The 13,911-nt window shown below is 46.8% G+C and overlaps 1 protein-coding gene across 1 annotated transcript in view; it reads left to right on the top strand.

Annotated features, from left to right (window-relative positions):
* The window catches only part of LOC135897592 (uncharacterized), a gene marked incomplete at its 3' end in the record, with an annotated part of 86,407 nt that overhangs the window by 15,639 nt on the left and 56,857 nt on the right, over positions 1-13,911 (top strand). The window contains exon 3 of the mRNA XM_070530523.1: positions 1,106-1,336. Within this exon, the coding sequence (XP_070386624.1) occupies positions 1,106-1,336 (231 nt within the window). The remainder of the gene's footprint in view (positions 1-1,105; positions 1,337-13,911) is intronic.

Below are 13,911 nucleotides of genomic sequence, written 5' to 3'. Positions count from 1 at the left end.
GTACACCTACACTACAGTGTAGTACTAGATAGGGGCAGTGTGTTCAGACGGCCCAGCGCGCCACGCACCGATTGGAAGCCGGGAGCGTAGACATGTCCCGGATGTATGCGGCGGCGCTGCGGTTGCACGGTCTGTACGGACGCGTTCCAAGGTGCGCGTTCTCCGTGTGTTGCGTTCTGTGGTGTTGCGGCCAGTTGTAGCGTGCTTGCCGTGTGCTTGCTTTGAAGGGCTCTGAAGGCAGTCCTCGAGTTTCTGTCTCGTTGGGAGTCACATGCAAAACGATTGCCATTTGTTGGGCGTGACTTGGAAAGCACATTTAGCGCCAGCGAACTAGGACAGAAGGGAAACGACACCACGATGCGCTAACTTCAACTTGATTGTCAGGAAACACCCGCCTATTTAACTGTGCATGGGTTAAATGGGTGGGTGTTTCCTGAAAATCAAGTTGTTGAAGTCAGCGCATTGTGGTTTCGTCTCCCTTCTGTCCCTGTTCGCTGGCGCTAAATATGCTTTCCATTGCAAAGGGACTTTGCGGCTTGAGCCAGTCGACGGCAGATGGGCTCCGTGTGACATTGTGCAGCACTTTGGCTCTGTTAGAATACTTGGAAGGAGGGGGGTTTTAATTACCTGTTGACATCTAGACTAAGCCAATAAAGTTGGAGAACTTCTTGTGTGGTAGTCGTGCGGATCCAACGATCACCCAACGCCGCCTCAATTTTTGATTGTTGTGAATTGCCTTTTTATATCTTGGCGAAGGCAATGCAAACAGGGAACACAGAGGTCAGTAAACATTTGGTATCGCTACTTCACTCGCCTGATAATTTTGACAAGGAAGGGGACGTTGCGTCACAAATGACGAGTTAGTAGAAGCTGGAAATCTTACGCTGGTAGAGCAAAGGCTAAACAATACTCCGGCAGAGCACCGGGCTTATGTGGAGGAAAGGAGCGGTGACCGCCTCATCCGTTATATATGGCAGGGTATGTCGTGCAGAAATGTTTTGCTTTGTGCGACACTTCCGACAGTAAAGGATACCCATCTGTTTTTGTTGATGCTATGATGATACCATGATGACAAACTACTTACTATCGCTCTGGCGCCGCGCAGCCTTACACCGAAACGGCTGAATCGACGACTGTGAGCACGCGTTCGACGAGGGCAGCCGCGGTGCAGAGACGGCGACGCCGGCAGCGGCGAACCCGGGCCTCGACCACGAGACTGCGAGCCCTGGAGTCTTGGCGCCGGGACGCCGTCGTCAAGGGCGGCAGAGATGGCCGAAAAGTGCACGTGGCGCGCCGTCCGCACGTTAGCGCACCCCGTGGCCCGGTCAGCACTGCGGTGAGTCAGCCTACCGCCACCGAGACGGGGACTGCAGACCCGTCGCGTGGCACGTCGAGCGACGTGATTTCGAGGTCGCGGCATTCGAAACCTTCAGAGCACGGAGGCGCGAAAGCGCGCGATGGCAGGTGACATATATGCGTGACCGCCTCAATAGGGCAAGGACGACGGCGACACAAGAGAACAGGACAAGCGCTCACGTCCGACAGAACTTCATTCCTGGCGCAAACACACTTTTCTAACCGCCAACACAAAAAAATAAGAAAGAACTAAGGAAATACAAACCATGACACGTGTGCCCTGATAGTACCGAACAGTTAGACACTTATCTATCGCACCACTGTGCTCTCAGGAAAAAAAAAAAAGAAGTAACTTCAAAGTAAAAATGAAAAAAAAAGAACCGCTATAGCTCATGCGCCTGCAACAAAAGCACAGACAGCGTAGACAGTCTATAGATTATGCTACATTTGTTTTGGTACTCGGTCTGATACTGATTTCGCTTGTACACTTTTGTGTCGGTGGTCAGAAACACTTCTTGTCGTCGGGAATATACTTTAGTCTCAATTTAGCGCAATCTCCGGTCGTTCCCGCCTGTGTCGCCGCCTTCCTTGCGCTATTAAGGCAGTGATGCACACGTACAAACGCGCCCAAATTTCCGTCCTTAATGTATCATAAGATATATTGGACAAACCATTTCTCCTAGTTAAGAAAAGTTCAGTTATGGGGTTTTACGTGCCAAAACCACTTTGTGATGATGAGGCACCCCGTGGGGACTCCGGAAATTTTGACCACCTGGGTTTCTTTAACGTGCACCTAAATCTAAGTACACGGGTGTACTTAGATTTAGGTGTATTTCGCATTGTGTTTTCGCATTTCGCCCCCACCTAAATGCGGCCGCCGAGGCCGGGATCGATCCCACGATCTCGTTCTCAGTAGCCCAACACCATAGCCACTGAGCAACCACGGCGGGTATTTCGCCGAGTTCGTATAGCATTTACGTGCGCCTTAATCGCCTCGAGGCTGACGACCACCCGCGGCTAGTCGTCACTGGCTATTACGTAATCCGTGGATTTAAAAAACATAAATTGATTTCCAGGATTTAACTTGCCAAAACCAAAAGCAAGATAGGAGCCACGCCGTAGAGTGTGGGGCTATCTATTGATTTGGACCACCAGCGGGGTTCTTCTACACACACCTAATCATAGCCTCCTATATTTTATATAGGAGGCTATGACCTAATGCACGGGCGTTTTTCCACCAATCGAAATGCGGCCATGACGGCCTTCTCTTTTCCCATGGACGTACGGCTGCCAAGAGGGTAACAACAAAGGACGAGAATTGTGAAATTAACTTTAAATTAGGTGCGACTTCTGGATGCCGGTTAACGTGTCACGTATATAGACCAGAATACGCTAGCCTCGCACCCAGACTAACCGAACGCATACTCTCGCACCCGGATTGCCCGGTCGACCAGCGCCATTTTGTTCTGGGCTGCCAAAGTGTGTTCGCCGGCGACCAGTAGACATGGCAAGCGCCAGCTCTAGGACTCCAAAGTGCGGAAATGTGCCCGTTCTCGCGGATCCAAAGTACAAGAAGTCATCTGGGCATCGTTGCGTCGTGTTTGGATGCCAAAATAACCAGCGGAAAAGGAGCAGGTTGCTTAGCGCTGTTTGCGAAGAGCACAATACACGTAGGGCATCGTGCCGGTGCGGTGTTTTCAGCCTGCACCGATTTCCATCCGCAAAGAAAAATGACAAGCTGCGCCACCGGTGGATAGCTGCAGTGAATAGGAAGAACTACCAACCCAGTGAAAATGCACGAGTGAGTATTCGATCTTTGTTTATTTTTGTGCCACGTTCAACTTTGCGCCCTACGAACGTAATATGTGTAACACGAAGGTTTGTTCTGAGCATTTTCTGCACAAGCCCACAGAGCAGAATCCCGCGCCGGTGCTTCGCCTTGGCTATAACAAGAAGGCAAGCCTTTTCGTGTTTTCATTCAGGCAGAGCTCCCGACGGTTAAGCGGAACAGTTGAGTTTGCGGTTAGCGATACTTGCAGCTGGTGCACGGCATGACCATTAAGCGTGAACGACAAGTTGTAGGTGATAGTAGATACTTTTAGCGTGTCCGGTATTCGGGCAAGCGCGGCCGGTTTTCCGGTTTAGCGGGGGCGCCAACCTGAGCGGCCAGATTGGTGGCGCCAGCCGGTGGCGCAAAGCTCAACCACACAAACACAGAGCTAATTACTATATTCTGCTTAGCTGCTGGCGTAAATTTTCGACAGTGGCGTAATCGTGTTCACAATTACGCCGCTGCCAAAAATTTGCACGGGTGGCAAAGCAGGATATGGTGAGTTACTGCAGTTTTAGCTATGCGTTTGTCTGGTTGAGCTCTACAACACCAGGCGGCTTCACCGCTCACGTTTACTAGTGTTCCGGTATATGCTCCCGCAGGGAGCAGAGTTGCGCATAGGTCCGCCGTCGTGCTCCAGCTCTGCAGCGAAGCCACTCCTCGCGCGCGCAGGAGCCAAATGCCGCACGGTGTTCCGCCTTTTTATCTAGTGGTTGCGAGCTACAAGCGCCAATTGTTCGCAGGCGCTTAGCAAAGGGCACTTCTTAATACAGGCTACGCTCGAACGAGTCATTCGTGCAGCCGGAGGGGGTGGGCTTCAAACCAAGCGAAACTTTGTATGTACCTATGTAAACACGCATATACAAACACACGCACGAACGTACAAATAGGGGGTAGGACCGCCTTCGATTCCCCAAAATAAAATACTCCCGTGGCTCGAACAGCTCCAACGTTCGCTCGCAAACGCGCAGTACGTCGCCACAAAAAGCGGTGCAATGATTTTCAGCATGCATATGAAGTTGTCTTATCATGGTCAGAAGGCAAAAAATGTTTTAAAGAGTGTTTAAAGAAAACTTCATACACGTAAGGTGGACACTTAGCGCATTTTGGCTGCCGAAACCAGCCGATTGATGACCGTGGCCAAGAGAGCTATCGTGCCTGCAGTTATGTCAGTGACCGTTAACAGAGCGTCATTTATCACTAACCATCGTTCGCAACAACTGCACGTTTTCGATAGATGCGGTGCAGACACAGATTTAAGCGCATTTCAAATGTTCACATGCGCACATTTTAAGGAAAGCTTACTTTTACGATTAATTCATACCACAGACTAATCAGCTACTTAGTAGCAGCAAATCTGCAAGTAGAAAAGATTCAAGAGCTTCTAGATCAAATTTACTTTATACAAGGGAATGCATGAACGGCTGCTGGTAGCAGGCCAAGTGAGCTGCTTCTTGGAACCTTGGGGGCAGAATTCAAAGAAACTGGAAAGGCAACAAGCTATTAAGAGTAACAACAGGATATTTTTTATTGCACTAATCACATCAAGATGGCAAACTTGCAGAGTAATTACTCACACAGTGCAGACTGTTATATGACAACACATTTTTCTTGATCTCTCACCACTCAGAAAAGAGCCACTAGTTGAAGACACTGTATCAAGTCAATGAAATCACTGAAGCAGGCTTTGGCCAAAAAGCCAAGTTACAAAGCTTTGGGACCTATCGCATCAGAGGCAAGGATGTTTTACGTCATTCAACAGTGCATTCACTCCATTCCCGCCCACAGGACACAGCATTCACCAACGCACAACGTAGATTTCCAACATGTTTAATTGGACGACAAGTTTTGTTCCACTGGCACCGCGTAGAGCGCTTTACCGCCTTCCGTGCGGTTTGTGCAGTATGGTGCGCTGCACCCCGTCATACTGGAATACAAGTGCCAGTACGATGTGTTTCGTATCACTTCACGAAGGTCCTTGACTTCACATCGTCGAATACCGTACCTGAAACCCGCAGCTGCTCCTCTGAACGCACGATCGACGGTCTTCTGATTGCAATGGCGATGTTACTGACGGAAACGACGAGTTCGTATGAGTCGGTGATGCACCCGTAAAGTTGGCTTCGCAGCGGCGCGGATCATTTGACGTCATTTTTCGCTCTCGGCCAATAGCGGTGCGAGCGGCACCGCAAAAGTTATGCGCAACTCTGCTCTCTGCGGGAGCATATACAGGAACACTAACGTTTACGCCCCGACCATCCGGTAATCCGCCCAAACCGCTCCCGTTTACCGGAATAGCGTACAAGCTAAAAGTCTCTAGTATGTTGCCCTGCTGGTGAGCGTTACTGCTAACGAAAGTAAATCGAAGTCTGCTCGCCACGTAGCATGCGTCCACAAAAACGTAAACGACGACTGCTCGTCGCCGAAGGCGTTCTTGCAGCGCGCCTGTCTTTACGAGCTGGTGTTGCAGGTGTCATTCGTAACGAATTCATTTGAGCCTCCTGGGGCCGTATTCTGTAGCGGTTCCTTTGGGAACCGGTTCCTTTTGGCTGTTACGTCTGGATTACGTAACTCGGAGAAAGAGTGGAACGAGGCGGCGTGAGGGGAACCAATCAACGAGCGGCGGTCTGCCGGAAGATCACGTCATCATTTTTGTTTGTACTTGGGGGACGGTATAGCAATTGAAGGATGTTGCTGGTTTGATCAAAAAACATTGGTTTGTATAGAACACTTGCAAATATATTTTCAGTAATAAATGTGAGCTTGCGGCGCAGACCACTACTGGGAGTTGTAAGTTTATTTGTGTTGTTTTCTTATTTAGTCGCTAGGTGGTATGCCATACGTTATGCAAACAAGTTGCCTCGCTTTGTTTACGTTTTGGACTTGCCAGTTTGCGCGCCACGGATCCAAAACGATGTCCTCGCAGATGGTTAGGCGGCTGGGTCCTCATGTTTCAGCGAGGCAACGCGATATACTCGTGTCATTTGTTGAAGAGCACCCCTACCTTGCGAAGGCGTCGTGTGTGCTGGGTCAACAGCTGACGGCGGCGCGCAAGGAGGAGCTCTCGCAGCAAGTGATCGCCTTGCTGAACGCTGAGGGCCCAGCAGGGAAAACTGCAGCCCAATGGCGCGGCGTGTGGAAGAAAGACGTGTATAACGCCCGCCGTGATGCAGCCAGGTAAGCACACTCGTTGACGGAGCTTTTGCGCACCATATTCTAACAAACGTGTTAATCACAGAGGAACCGGAGGAGGCAGCCTGCCCGGACCGCGAGGGCGGGCGAGCGCCATCGGAGTCTGCCCGCCGTTCTTTGAGCCCGACGAAGAGGTGAACATCAGGCGCATGGGTTTCAATAGGTCAACGCCAAGTCGACGTGCTGTCGCGATTCGCTCAGTCACCGCCGTTATGGCTGATGTGTGGTCGCGCGCTAGTGTTGCCGCTTAGACGATGGCCCGAGCTTGAGCGGAAATCGTCAAGCTATTTACTGTCGCTTGCGTCAAGTAAGGTCGACATTTTTGTTAAATACCTTTCATCAGTATTTCAGTCTACTGATTCAAACATTAGTGGGGTTAATAGAGTTGATTTTCCGGTCGGAGCCGGCGAAATGTCTCAGGTTGTATTTAGTGTGACGAGCATCGAGTGATTATTACAGAGTTTGAAACGAACAAAAGTGTGTGGTCCCGATGATATCCCTACATCATTCCTTATAAATTGCTCAAGCATCTTTGTACTTCTGTCGCTTATTTCAAAATTTCTTAAATAACAGCGTTGGTCCTTGTGATTGGAAACTAGCGCGAGTGGTGCCAGTTCATAAGAGTGGACAGAGGAACAGAGTTGAGAATTACGGACCAGTATCCTTAACTAGCATTTTGTGAATGTAAGGTTATGGCACATGTGTATACCTGCATCATGTCTCATTTTGATAACAATAAACTTCTTCATCCTAATCAGCATGGGTTTCGGCAGGGTTTTTCGTGTACGACACAATTGGTTGCATTCACTCATGAGCTAGTCTCAGCAGTCGACAAGAAACAAATTGTTGATTGTATATTTCTGTATTTCAAAAAAGCTTTTGACGTCGTTACGCATAGTCTACTGATCGCTAAACTTTGACTTTACAAATTGGATGAGAAGGTTATCGCATGTATTGCCGAGTATCTTCGCTAAAGGCAGATGTCTGTGGCTCTCAACGGATGTTCCTCTGAATACGTACCTGTGACTTCTGGGGTACCCCAGAAGTCACATTCATGGCACCACTTCGGGCATTACATCATCATTTACAGCATGGTTTCCAAAAAGGATTTTCTTGCGAAACCTAACTACTAGAATTTACGTCAGACTTACAGGTTCATATGAACAGTAATAAACAAATTGACTGCATCTTTTTGGATTTCTCGAAAGCATTCGATCGTGTAGCCCACAGTCACCTGATATCAAAGCTCTCAGCAATTAAACTCAACTCACTAACTCTATCATGGATTCGTAATTTTCTTACTAATCGCGAACAGTTCACTGTTGTTGCTAACTTTTCCTCTGGCCTCTTTGACGTCACCTCTGGAGTACCTCAAGGCAGTTTACTTGGGCCTCTTCTCTTTTTAATTTACATTAACGACTTGCCGAACAATATATCATCTTCTGTACGATTATTATTTCACAGATTTGTTCACACAGTTGGCCTAACCTTATCAAACCTGAAAGAAGCATCCTCGACGTCACAACGACTGAACAATCAGTTCAGCTACACCCGAATTTATGGCAACACACAACGCTTTTAATTTTTCAACTTTGCCCCGTGCGGTCCGTTTATGGAACGCACTACCAGATACCATTGCATGCCAATCTAAACACACTGCATTTCGCAATCTGCTAAGCAATCAATATGCCGTTTCAACCGTCTAAACACGTCATGTCTTTTGTAATTTCCTTGCATTTTTTTCTACAAGTTAAAGAATTTCAGCGCTCCCAATTTTTTTTACAATACTTACTACTGTATAACATGTAAAAACGTTTACAATGTTATTATGCTATTATGTTGTTGTTTACCATTTATGGTTATTTCTCTACATATTGTATTTGCTAATGTATGAATTTTCCATGTTCTGTGTGCACTCCTTTCATTATGCTGATGTTTATTTCTTTCCCGATTCCATACTAATATGTTACCGTATTTCCCCCTTACACTATGCCTTCTCGAAGGCCTGTAAGGTACACGTAAATAAATAAATAAATATTTAGAATGTTTGCAGATGACTGTATAGTATATAAGGTCATCAACAGCGAATCTGACCAACAAGCACTACAACATGATTTGGATTTGATTGCCACATGGTGTGAAAAATGGAAAATGTCACTGAATGAGCAAAAGAGTGTCCACGTTACCTTTACCGGGAAGCGCTCATATGACAGCAATCGTAACACTATAAATAATGCTACTCTTGAACAAGTGTCAGAACATAAATACTTAGGTGTATTTTTTTCTGCTGATCTAAGGTGGAACAGACATGTTACTCATGTTAGGAACAAGGCTGTCGGAGCATTAGGTTTCTTGAAACGTAACTTTAGTAGCTTGCCACAGAAACTTAGGGAGCAACTGTATTTCACACATGTGCGCAGTACACTAGAGTATGCGTGTGTTTGCTGGGATCCATATACTACAGAACTTGTAGATAAACGAGAAAAAGTGCAGAACAGGGCAGTTCGGTTTGTCCTTGGCAATTATGACAGGATGCTTAGCATGACAGAAAGCAAAAAAGCATTAAATTGGCATCTTCTTGAACACCGTCGCTGAAACCTCAGATTAAAATTTCTTCATAACATATACCACTCTAATGCGGGGATAGCCAGGTAATTGTATTTTCAGCCGCCCACATGTTTCTCAAAGGCGAGATCACAAATTAAAAATATGTGAGATTCCTTTTGACCCTCTATTGCATGAATTATGAAAAGTCATTTTTTCAGCTTTCATTATTGATTGAATGAACAAACACGACTGTAATAATAAAGATAAAGCTTTGTGCCAAATATGGCACACCATGAACATGGCTGAGCGCTCTTGCTGCCATGGGCGGAAAACAAAACTTCACGGACGGTGGTCTTTTTAGTGCGATGTGGGGAATGAAATCAAACAGTTGTTTGCTGCGTTCAGGCACAGATGAATGTTGCACTTCCTCTATCTTACCAACGACTTGTTTGTGCAAGGTGGCCGCTTACATCTTTGTTTCTTCTCGTCAAATTCTGGCCAGTGGCCGACTTGGTTAGATCGGTCGTCTTTGGGTGGCATTGCGGCCGCTGGTCCCTGTGCTTTTTTTACTTGAACCTGGAATTCGATGTCTTGACTAGAAGTCCTTCCTGGTCGCTAGTTGGGTAGGAACTTGCTATGCGAGGTAAGGCATTCTGCAATTTCTGCTTTTAAATGAGCCAGCGGTAGTACTTGTCTCCTCCTAAGCTTCTCCTGCACCCTCCCGTACAATACCCATGCTGTTACTACCGATAAGTCTAGCATAGGCGTAAAAATTCGAAAGTGCCATTTCTTCGACCTCTGATATGTATGCAGCAAAGTCCAAACAGTGAGTGCAGCAGGTCAACACCACCCATGTGCCTGTTATGGACATTTACTACGCTGGGGCAATCAATTTCGCGAAACACCTTGGCCGAGGTAAACGAGCGCTTAGTCTTTTGGACTGGATCTCTCCCAACAAAGCTCGGCAGAAATGTCACGGCGCGGTTATCGTATCAACGCACACACAATAACTCCACGTCATCTATCGCACTTGTGAGTGCCTCTGAAGCACCACGTCCTTTACATTTCAGTTCCTTTTCGCTTTTCAGGCGGCTGTTTGGTAGACAATTCGCCCTTACCGTACCGATCGTCAAAATTCCATCTTGTGATAGAGTGACCTGCAACTTCGGGCTATTGAACAGATGGCAGCACGTTACCATATTTTGTATTTCAAGTTCATACTGTGCCAAATATGGCACACACCGATTTCGGCTTCTCTGCTGTAGTTGCAGGCAAAATTGAGAAAACTAGTAACTGCCTTGAATTGACGAGACCAAAAAATATGCCAAAATAATTTTTCTATGCTTCTGCGGTCGAAATTTTCAGAGAAAAAAAAAACAATTGCTCGTGTTTGCCCCCTCCAAGTTTCACGTTGCATCCCAAAATCTACTTCACCTCTGTTTTGCGTATCGCTCAAGAGATGGCAGCACTTGCCCATAATAAGTGCGCATAACTATGAGATTTACTCTAATGGTATCACATTCTCAACTGGGAATCTCACAAACGCGAAAAAGAATGGTAACTGGTATGTGCCGAATATGGGACGCCATGCAATAGAGGGTTAAAAGCGACGCTTTCCGCTACTCTTTCTATGTTCGTACTATAAGGGATTGAAATACTCTACCACCTGACACTGTCTGTATTTGTTCAAATGATGATTTCTTCCATGCTTTATGAATGTAATTTTGAGTGTTCATTTATATGAGTTGTACCCTCCCTGCTGTAATGCCTGAATGGCGAAGCAGGTACCCAGTGAATAAAACAAAGAAATGTTTCATTGTCATGATTTTGTTTATATGGTGTTATAGCGTAGTTGCACCTTGTTAAGCAGCAATAACGAGCATTATGTGAAATCATGCGTGCAAGAAATGCAATGTTGAAGCAACTCTTGAGTTTAAACAAAGCAGTAGTAAGCATGAGTGTCTGCTATGTAAAGAAATCCTGCTCCAAAAAGGGCTTGGCATGTCTCGTTTGTTGCTATACCTTTCAATATGTGCTATACAGATTGCTCTGAACGACATTTCAGTTGCTGCGCAACTTGTGCTGTGCTTGTGTGTCGCACATGAACAGACACCTTCAGCTTTGGAACAATGCATACTGCACAGTAAAATAGGCATCGCAAAGCAATATTCAACTATGCAAGATTGGTTGCCATTCACCTTGGAAATAACCTTTATTTAAAGAAACTTCCCTGGCGAGACAATATTCAAAAGCACAGTCAACAAAGCAAAGGAGTAACATAATGGCACATGGTTATTTGTCACTGCATGTGTATCTGTCATGCTCAACATAGACAAATCATGGGCTTTTCACTACCGCAGTATGCAGCATACTACGATTAGCCACATGTGAGCACACGCAATGTGTTATGTTGAAGTGCATGGCCTATTTACTTCATGAAAAGAAAAATAAAACATGTTACACCAGCACATGTCTCCGCCTCATTTGCCAGCGAATGCGCCGGCGCACACTTTGCAGGTAGGCAATGCGCAAATTTCTGGGCAGCCGAAACACACCAACTATGGATTCGCGCACCGCACGGCCTCTTTGAAACAAAGCTCGAGAACGCTGTACAGGGTGCGCCTGCGGTGGCACCTGTACTTGAAGCGGCACTTGTGCCTGGGCTGGCTCCTGTGCGCTGTCGTCATGTGCACCGTCATCATCTGGGTCGTCTGGCAGAGGCACGCCTGCTGCAAGGCAGAGGTTATGCAGCGCTGCACAAGCTGCAACAATAGTGGCTGCTTTCTGAGGCGAGTAGTGGAGCACCCGATACCTCTGCAGGCATCGGAAGCGGCTCTTGACGATTCCTATGCACCGCTCAACGGCATTTCGCATTGATGCGTGTGCCTCATTATAGCGCTCCTCTGCCGTGACGCGATTTGGGTGACCAGGCACAGGAGTAATGATCCATGGCGCTAGCGGGTACCCAGAGTCCCCTGTAAAGTGTTGCATGTCAGTGAACGAAATGGATACATTAAGGCACAATGCAAGAACACAGTCTACGCCAGGGCCCTTTTACAACAGGAGCGGGTCTTGGATTTATTGTTGCAATATCTATCAAACATTGACCTTCCCGGAAAGTTGTAAAGAAAGTTCAACTCATTTTAAAGAAAAGCCCTATTTCACCTGTTGTCTTGGCTGCAAATCTCATTTTCAGGTTAAGTTGGACATGTAATATTTATTTCATACTCGTGGTTTTCTGCTCCGTTCATCCCATTTGCCCCTCCCTAAATGTACATCTTCCACTAAAACTTATTAGCTCTTCTCTCTTCAGAAGTGTTATTTTATAAAACACTTCTAAGGTCTACTCTTGAATATGCTGCCAGTATCTGGGATCCCTGCTCTCCCTTTCGTACCTCTTCTCATGAACGTACCCAAAATCGAGCTACCCGTTTGATCCTTTCTAATCACTCCAGCACCACATGTCGCTGCAACAAAAAAATCACACACATTGCGACACAAAGCAAAATAGCGCAACTTGCACCATTCTACAATATATACTACACCGATCACTAACGTCGATGCCGAAAGTTTCACGCACACGCTTATTCCTTTGTTCCAAGGACAGTGATAAGGGACCAGGTCCCCGAGTCCATTGTCACCAACCCTTTTCCACCATACTTGAAAACTGCCATTTCGACGTGTTCTGTAGAATTCCACCCCTGCCTGTAGCGCTCCACTTGGCATTCAGTGTATTGAAATTAATAAATAAACAGCATAACATGTCAGCTGTTGTATACATGCTGGTACAAATATCTGCCATTTAAGAGAGACTGGTTTTTCTCGATAGTCGCTGCAGGTTCATTAGGTACCGCTGCATTCACAACACATTTCGAGCAAATCACGCTTTCTTAAAGCTTGCTAGGATGCAAAATTGTTTGACTGTCTATGTTTTACATGTGGAAGAAGCACTGCTACTTTAGGTGCACTTACCAAGCAAGACTTCTCCATGAAGTAACAGGCCACGAGTGAGGCGGCGGCGAAATGTAGAATGCCTCCAGACGAAAGAATCGTGGCACGATCCCGGAAACCGTGGGTCAATTTCCAGGATATTCAGCTTCGCGTCGCACACCTCATAAGGGAAAGCAAAGAGAAGGTGTCAGTGCCACTGCAACAAATATGTGGCACAACCTATTTCTTACAACACTACTTGCCAATCAGTTACTGTTCAGTCAGTGAACACAATTACAGAAAAGGAGATATCAACATACGCAGTAGGCAGTTGAACTAATGATCAGCATGATAACAGTGTCATCTTCACCTACAAATGCTATGTTGGCATGTGTTCACATGCTCATCTATGGCGTGCGGTAACAACACAATGTGCAAAATAATTCCTTTGGTTTCTTCCGTCCATATTGTATAAGATTCTGCTAAAGAGTGCCATCTGTGTGTGTGTTTTTTTTTTCAGACAAAGTGCCTGTTACAAGCGAAAGAACGCGGAAACAGCATGTGCCGTATTAACAGCTAGAGCAAATGGGTGTCCACACATTCTCATTCTCCCTCACACCATTTTCATTGATGGGATGCTCCTTTTCACGTTTACAGTCTGTTGGCCACAATGCTTTAGTTTTACGTCGAATAAGAATCACAAGGGCTCGTCTTCTGTTAGGATCACTCGCAGACGAAGACTCCCTTCACTGCTACGGCGTCTATTCCGGTTTAAAGGTACGGACACACTAGCGGCAAGACGCGCGCGGCACGCCGCCGGTGGCAAGAACGCCGCGCGGCAGAGAGGCCACATGGGTTGTGCGCGCGGTGGCCGCCACGGAGTCAAGTGACAGCGCTGATCTCGCCTTGTCTCGAACTGCGCGAGCATAGGCGCGATATCGCGGTTGTCGCGCGCTTTTTCCTTGCACGGTTAGCAGACAGCGCGCTGATCGCGTTGATTCCTGCAATGGCAGATGCAGACGACGATGTTCTGACGACGATGAGCGTTTTGGTCA

This window comes from Dermacentor albipictus, unplaced genomic scaffold (assembly GCF_038994185.2).
Source record: "Dermacentor albipictus isolate Rhodes 1998 colony unplaced genomic scaffold, USDA_Dalb.pri_finalv2 scaffold_172, whole genome shotgun sequence".
Classification (NCBI taxonomy): domain Eukaryota; kingdom Metazoa; phylum Arthropoda; class Arachnida; order Ixodida; family Ixodidae; genus Dermacentor; species Dermacentor albipictus.
Note: the sequence above shows the minus strand (reverse complement) of the source record. Positions and strands in the feature narration are given on the sequence as shown.